The sequence below is a fragment of the Suricata suricatta genome, chromosome 12 (genome assembly GCF_006229205.1).
Source record: "Suricata suricatta isolate VVHF042 chromosome 12, meerkat_22Aug2017_6uvM2_HiC, whole genome shotgun sequence".
Taxonomy (NCBI): Eukaryota; Metazoa; Chordata; class Mammalia; order Carnivora; family Herpestidae; genus Suricata; species Suricata suricatta.
Genome location: NC_043711.1, coordinates 12,478,498 through 12,486,088, shown reverse-complemented (window position 1 = coordinate 12,486,088; position 7,591 = coordinate 12,478,498). Strand labels below are relative to the sequence as shown.

Genomic DNA, 7,591 nt, shown 5'->3' with positions numbered 1-7,591 from the left:
GGGGCCGCCGCCGCCGCTGCCGCCGCCGCCAGCGTGCGCCATGTTGGAAGTCGGAGCCGCGGCCCGCCCCGCCCCCGCCCGAGGGGCGGCCGCGCATGCGCGGGCTCCTCCCGGAGGGGCGGGGCTTGGTGAGGTCGCGAGGGGCGTGGCCCCTTGAGGGACTTGCTCCGGGATCTTAAGCAAAATTGAAACGCTAACCAATTCCTTATATAGCTGGAGCGAGCACATAGAGACGTGCGCTTGTTTTTGTCCGGCTCCGCAAGCAAACCCAGAGGGAGTTTTACATTTTTTAAAGTTGGAAACAGTTCCAAAGAGATTATTTCGTGGCACGTGAAATTTCTTTAGCTAAAATTTCAGTGTTTGTAAATTAACATTTTACTGGAACACGAGCACACCCGTTCGTGTACCTATCATCTGTGGCTACTTTTGCACTCGACAGCAGGGTGAGCAGCTGTGACAGATCCTAAGATGTGCAGGGCCTGATATATTTACTGAAAACTATTTGTGGACCCCAGATCTATAGGGTTGATGTGACAATGGGGCAAGGGCACACAGCACCACAGGAGGCCTTGCGAAGTGCATTTTTGCTGAATGGTTATTAGTTCCACTTCTCTCCTCACTTCCCTAGTCCTGATTCCGTCATTTATCCAGTGAACCAGTTCAAGAGCCTCTTTTTTTTTCTTTTTTTTTTTTTTTTTCTGAGAGACCGACAGTGTGAGTAGGGGAGGGGCAGAGACGGGGGAGACAGAATCCAAAGCAGGCTCAAGGTTCTGAGCCCTTTAGCACAGAGCCAGACTCAGGGCTTGAGCTCAACCATGAGATCATGACCTGAGCGGAAGTCAGAAGCTTAACGGACTGAGTCACCCAGGTGCCCCCAGTTCAGGAGACTCTAAACCAGTTTTCCTAGCCCTGGTGCTCTCAGAACTGGGATCATTCCACAGCGGTTTCCAAACCCCCAAGGTCGTCCTATTTCTTGTGAGCTGGAATGTATGCACCGACATGCTGTATTGAGGCCAGTAAGAACGTGGCCCTTACAAACCTTTTCTTGCAGAATTTTCTACCCATCCTCTCCCTGTGCAGAACCTCTTGTCAATGCCAGCCCAGCCTGGCCGCTTCCTGGTCCTATGCATCAGCACACGGCATTTCCCTGGTCAGAAGCCCTGTTCTCTCTCTTCATTACCCAGAAAACACCTATGCACCCTTCAAAACACGACCTAACATTCAAATCAAATGAATGAACATTCAGTCAATGACCAAATGGCATCTCTTTTTTTATATGCGGGAAAGCGCAAGAAAGCCAAGAGTACGTCGGCAGTAAGCACATCATTTACTCGGCTCCATGTCAAGATTAGAATGGTGACCAAAACCGGAAGGCTTTTGCCTTCATAGAGGTTTCAGTCTTTCCGGAAAGATGGGAATCAAATAATCACACACACAAATATAGTTTGAACTGTCACACATACTTTAAAGAGAAGATACAAGTATAACAGTTACTATGCTTCAGTTACTGCTGCTGTGTCACAAACCACCCCAAGGTTTAGAGGATTGAAATGACCACATTTATTTGCCCTGCAATCTGCAAGGCGGGCAGCTTGGCAGGAAAGCTCCTGCTGGCTCCCAGGTGTAGGCTGAGAAGTTGGAAGGCTGGCTGGAATCTGATTCGGTCTGTCAGTTGCCACTGGCTGTAGGTGGAGACCAGTGCCACGGCTGTTGCCAGGAGCGCCTACCTGCAGTGTCGACGTGCACCCTGAGCATCACGGCAGCTGGGTTCTAACTAAGAATAATTGTCCTGAGAGGAGCGAGCAAGCCGGGCGGAAGCCGTTTCACCTTTTTTGATCCAGCCTCAGAAGTCACGCAGAACCTTTTCCATTGTAGCCGTTGCAACGTCCCCCCCAAATTCAGAAGGAGGGCAAACAGACTCCAGAACCTGGGCAGTGGCCAGGGGACGGGAAATATTGCCGTGACCATTTTTGGAAAATACTACTTGCCACACTGGGGGATTCAAACCAGTCTAGCCGGAAATGAGGAAGGCTTCCTGGAGGAGGTGCCACTCCAGCAGAGTTCTAATGGGTGTGTGGGCATTCACCATGAAAGTCAAAAGGGACCACTGTGTAAGGGCCCCTCGGTGGGAAGGAATGTGGTGGGTTTGAACTTAGAAAGAGAGACACTGGTGTTGTGGGAGTGCAGAGGAGTCAGGGGGTGGTGGTGGGGGCAGGGAGATGCAGGATAAGCGTGGCACAGCCAGAAGAGGCAGAGCACTCATCCTCACCGGGTGAGTTACAAATCTTGGTCTTGGCATTTAGCGCAGTATAAATCCCGTATGGATTTTATGCAAGCTGGTGCTTGAGCGGCTTTGAATTTGGAAGCGAATGCCCTGGCTGCTCTGCAGGGAAGCGATGGGAGGGAAGCCAGGGAGGGTGCAGGGAGGCAAAGGAGGTTGGTGGCTTAGACCAGGAGAGGAGCCATGGAGGTGGAAGGAAGCGGGTGGAAGGAAGCAACATTCAGAGGTGAGGCAGAGAGAATGTGTTGCCTGGTAGGTGTGGGAGGGCGGCGGGGAGGAGGAGGAAGAAAACCTCCAGGATTCATGGCTCCCAGCCCAGAAAGGGATTTAGCTCCGTTTCAGCGCATTCCTGCATGAACATCGGCTAAGAGGGCCTGAACCCTTTGAGGCTACGGAATGTCTGGATAGTCATTTTCACACCTACGCCTCCTGGCAACCTATTATAGTCACAGTCCTAGAGGACCAACTGCATGTGTGGGCTTTTGACACACCGCAGGGTCCTTAGTCCATGCCTCCCTGCCTCCAAGGAGTGTGAGTCTATTCATATTTCAAGGATCACTTTTAGTTTTCCATTCTTTTTACAGATCTCCCTGAGGAAGCCCTCACTCACTCGGAGAACAGGAAACCGCAAGTCAATTCCACCTTGGGTGTTGGTGCGGGCACGCACGAGACATCTTCTGTCCACAGACCTCTTTCGTTCCTGTTTTTATAAAGTGTGAAAAATGCTAAGTTCTGGGACGCCTGGGTGACTCAGTCAGTTAAGCCTCCAACTTTGGCTCAGGTCATGATCTCACACCACGTGGGTTCAACCCCGCATCGGGCTCTGTGCTGACAGCCTGCTTTGGATTCTATGTCTCCCTCTCTCTCTCTGGTCCTCCTCCACTCATCCTCTCTCTGTCTCTCTCCTCTCTCTCTCAATATAAATAAACATTTAAAAAAAAGTGCTAAGTTTCTTTGCCGTTCTCATCTATACAAATTAAATGAAAACTCAACGTTGACAGTTTCACTAGACCAACACTAATTTCCTTACCATTTCACAAACCTAGTAGCACTTATGGTAAGATTCATAGGTAGGTCTTTCTTTGAACGATATTTTGGCAAGGTTAAAAAGACAAGATCAAAAGATAACTATTTTGAACAAATCTAAGCCCCTCCAGATGGCAAACTCTATGACCAAAACCTCTAAAGTCCAGAATCACACATTGGGGCAGAATTCTAAACCGGGACTGGAGATTCTCACCCGATACGTCTTCCATCCTGGAGTGTGAGCAGGACCTGTGAGGATAAAGGATGTCACTTCTGCAACTAGGTCAGACCACATGGCAAAGGTGAAGGGATTTTGCAGGTGTGTTTAAGGTCCCCTTGAGTTGATTTTGAGTCCGTGAGAAGGGAGAACATTCTGGGTGCGTCTGACCTAATCAGGAGCAACCTTTAGAGGACAATCTGGAGGTCAGAGCCTTGAAACAGTAGAAAGATACTATCCTGTCAGTGTTGAAAGAGGACCCAGGTATGTCGTGAATGCCTACGGACAGAGGTGGCCTCTAGGAGCAGAGGCCCACAGTCCTACGTTGAGGAGCTTAATTCTGCCAACAACCTGAATGGGCATGGAGAGCTGTGAGCCACTCAATGAGATGCCAGCCCAGCTGATTCTGGTGAACGAATGAGGCTGGATTCATAACCCACAGAAATGATGGGGATCACACGTGGCTGTTATTTACAGCTGCCAAGTTTGTGGTGCTCTCTTAGGCAGCAACATATAACTAATACTTTACGAAGTAGTCTTGCCAAAAATGCTTACCTTATGATTACGATGCGTTAAAAACACAAAAATCCAACTGATTAAATTTAAATTTAAAGACCAAATTGACTTTATTCGATGATTCATGAATTGGGTGGTATCCCGTCTAGCAAACAGAAAGGAGCTCTGAGGAGCTGTAAAAAAATTTTAAAAACGAAGGATTTTATAGACAGAGGAGGCAAGAGAAAACAGATAATCTTATCTTTCTTTGGGGGATGGAGGGAATCTATCAGGTGAATTACCTCATCAATGCCGGCCAGGAAATTCCAAACCTACTGGTTAAGATTATAGTCCTGGGAGGGGCTAAAAGTGCTATTAAATTAGGTATTAAGTCTTGGTTTGCTGATGTGGGGGCTTAGCACAAGTGGCTCTATTTTAGGTCAGTGTTTCTTTTTTAATTTTTTAAAGTGTATTTATTTATTTCGAGAGAGAGTGCAGAGGAGGGGTAGAGAGAAAATCCCGAGCAAAGTCTTCACTGTCAGTGTGGAGGCCATCAAGGGGCTTGAGACCATGCACCATGAGACCATGAGACCATGACCTGAGCTGAAATCAAGAGTCAGATGATGGGGCACCTGGGGGCTTAGTCTGTTAAGCACCTGACTCTGGCTCAGGTCATGATCTCATGTTCTGTGAGTTCGAGCCCCACATCGGGCTCTGTGCTGACAGCTCAGAGCCTGAAGACTGCTTTTGGATACTGTGTCTCCCTCTGTCTCTGCCCCTCCCCTGCTTGTTCTCTCTCTCTCAAACATAAACATTAAAAAAAAAAAAAAGCATGAGGCTTGTCAAACATTCATAGTAACTAGACCCTCAAATGAAAGTTCACTGCAAAAACTCCAATATTACAACAATTCAGAGTAGCGTTTTATTAGTAAAATTTCTGTTCAAATTAGTATTTACGTAAAAACAATGGATTCTCACTGAGGCTGTTGAGATGCACACACATTTGAAACCCTACGTTTTAGCTGAAATCATAACTCTGTCACAACATCCACGTTATTATTTCTGCATTGGGTAAAAGCTCTGATTCACAGAGAAGTAAGGTGGCAATGAGTCGCTGTTTTCTTCAAGGGCTCCCCTCAAAATCTTCAGGAGAATCCTTAGTTAGTTATCTCCGCATCCTTAAAACCTGCTTCCTAACCCAGCCGAACAGGCATTTTTAAATTACAGTTTAAAATATTTTTTAAAAACGGGATTTGATACGAGTATCACCAGAAATGCCAAAGCTCTCCTCGGAACCCTAGTTTGGGAAATTACTGAATAAGAAAGTCGATAGGGTCGCACCTAACTGAAAAGCCTCTGTTTCTGATGTTGCTCGTTCTGAAACTATCTGGAATCCGACAGAGAGGAGAGGGAACAGCACACGTAGGACCTTCAAGGTTCGGACTTTGCTATCTTTATAGCAAAAGCCCCAGAAGCAAGCGGGGCTCTCAGAAGGCTGTGGGCAAAGAAGAAAGATCCATTTTAGCAGAACAGAAAACAGTTCATCTGTTGAACTTGCAAGGGGAAGAGATGTGTCCAAAAGCTCAGGAAGAGATGTCAGCAGCTTTTTCCCCTCCAGTGCCAAGAGCTCCAGTTTTTAAGATAAAAGAACATCTTTATCCTCGAAGTTTGTGAGCCAGGAGTCAGGATGCAAGAACTGGATAGCAAGTGTGTTGATCTCATGCCGGCTTGAGTCATGAAGTCAGCTCCTGAACTAGAGACACACAGGGTAAATGTGCCTGGAGAGGTGAATTTGAGCCAATCGCCAACTTTTAAGAAGGGGAAGCATTTGACATGAGAATCTGGGTTTCTGGCTTTGTTTAGAGAAACAGGAAGCTGGCACCAACGAGCAGCGTTCCCCACGGCCATTCTGGGGTAGAGTCTGGGTGCCCATGCCCGCCCGGGGCAGAGCACATGTCCTCCTCCCGTCCCCATGGTCTCCATCACGCTCTGCTGCTCCCCTGGGTGCCTGGCGATCATCTAGATTTTCCACTGGCCTCTGTGGGCATTTGAGTGCGTCACCTGTGGTACAGATGGTCACGCTTTGGAGACTAAAGTTGGAGCGAGGTGGTCCAATAGGACTCAGACGAGAAAGCTCCCGGCTCTCTTCTCTCAGAGGCCCTGCACCCCAGGCTTGTGAACTTAAGTAAATCACAGCTACCTGCCAAGGCTCAGTCTCCTTGTCCATGAAATGGATGCAGAAACTCCTACCCTCCCTGAAGTGTGGGCTGTGGTAAGGACCAGACAATAGCACCTGATGCTGTGTAAGTTCATTATAAAGCTCTGTGGTTTGGTGAGTCTTACATCCGTCCATCCTCCCTTTGCCCTGTGCCATACCTGGGCATAGATCCTCCCACACTCGGGCTACACGGTTGGGCGGTATTGACTTCATCCTCAGCCCCCAGCGGACACTGACAGGCCGGCCAGTCACAGCGCCGCATTCTCTCAGAGCCGGGTGCATGAGCCCAATCGAATCGGGGCCAGCGCTTTGGTTCAGACTGCTGGCAAAGGGAAGGCCTCTTTTCTGCTGAACTTGGCCGTCGTGTTGCTAACCCGGGGGTGGCAGGTCTTGGAACGCAGCCAACAAGGAGGAGCGAGGAGCGGAAAGATGGTGAGAAACAGGGTCTGAGTCATATCATCCGAGGCTTTGGATCCCGATGTACATCAACACATACACTCTCTTTGCTTCAGCCAGGCTGGATGGGGGCTGAGTCGCTGGAGTCCGAGGCCCCCATGGCGGGCGTGGGGTGGGCTGGGGCGTGTTCTACACCAGCAGGCAGACTTGTGAGCGTTTGTTCAATTTGCACTCCCTTCCCTGGGCGCTTGCAGATCTCGAGTCCTGGAGGGCTCCTGTGGCAGCTGCCAGTTCTTCTCTCTGCCTGGATTTGACCTTCCACACGGCCCTCTTGAAATTCTTGAGAGGGTCCTGCTGCGAGGCCCTTGACGAAGGGCACTGGAACCGCTCGCGGATGAGATAGCCATGTCTCGTGGGGGCGATGAAGCCATTGGAGGTTGGGATGATTCTGTTCACCACGGCGTGGACAAACTGGACAGCCAGCAGGGTGCCTTTATGGGGGGAGGGGACAGCAGGGCACACATGAGACCGTGGGGGGCCACAGAGATCCAATCCCACACATTTGAGAGTTGGCGCACGGGTCACGTCCTTGCTATGCCTCTTACTAGCTGAGGCACGACAGCGTCTAAACTCTCGGGGGTCCCTCCTGCTACTCGGGGGTCCCTCCTTGCCTCAGCAGTGATATGGGGATGATACGTGAACCCGCGGGCTGAGGAGAGTTCTACGATTCCAAGATGGCAAGTGTGTCAGGAGCTTTAGTGTCTGTTTCAGCCCAGAGTGAGCCCAGAAAATACTCTTCTCGGAGGAGGAGGAGATAGAGAGGCGGTGAACCTGCCCAGGGCACTTCACAGTCCGCAGACCTCACGGGTCAAAGCAGGCACCTTTGCCAGCAAGGATTAAACTACACTACACTGGATTGCAATGTATTCAACTACAATGTATTCCATTTGTGACCTTG

At 49.5% G+C, this 7,591-nt stretch overlaps 2 protein-coding genes across 2 annotated transcripts in view; both read right to left on the bottom strand.

Moving 5' to 3' along the window:
• SIN3B (SIN3 transcription regulator family member B) overlaps nucleotides 1-1,001 on the bottom strand; it is a 38,950-nt gene extending 37,949 nt beyond the window's left edge. The window contains exon 1 of the mRNA XM_029917847.1: nucleotides 996-1,001. Within this exon, the coding sequence (XP_029773707.1) occupies nucleotides 996-1,001 (6 nt within the window). The remainder of the gene's footprint in view (nucleotides 1-995) is intronic.
• Nucleotides 1,002-4,918: 3,917 nt separating this feature from the next.
• NWD1 (NACHT and WD repeat domain containing 1) overlaps nucleotides 4,919-7,591 on the bottom strand; it is a 63,779-nt gene continuing 61,106 nt past the window's right edge. Inside the window, exon 20 of the mRNA XM_029917846.1 lies at nucleotides 4,919-7,124. Within this exon, the coding sequence (XP_029773706.1) occupies nucleotides 6,823-7,124 (302 nt within the window). The 3' untranslated portion in view covers nucleotides 4,919-6,822. The remainder of the gene's footprint in view (nucleotides 7,125-7,591) is intronic.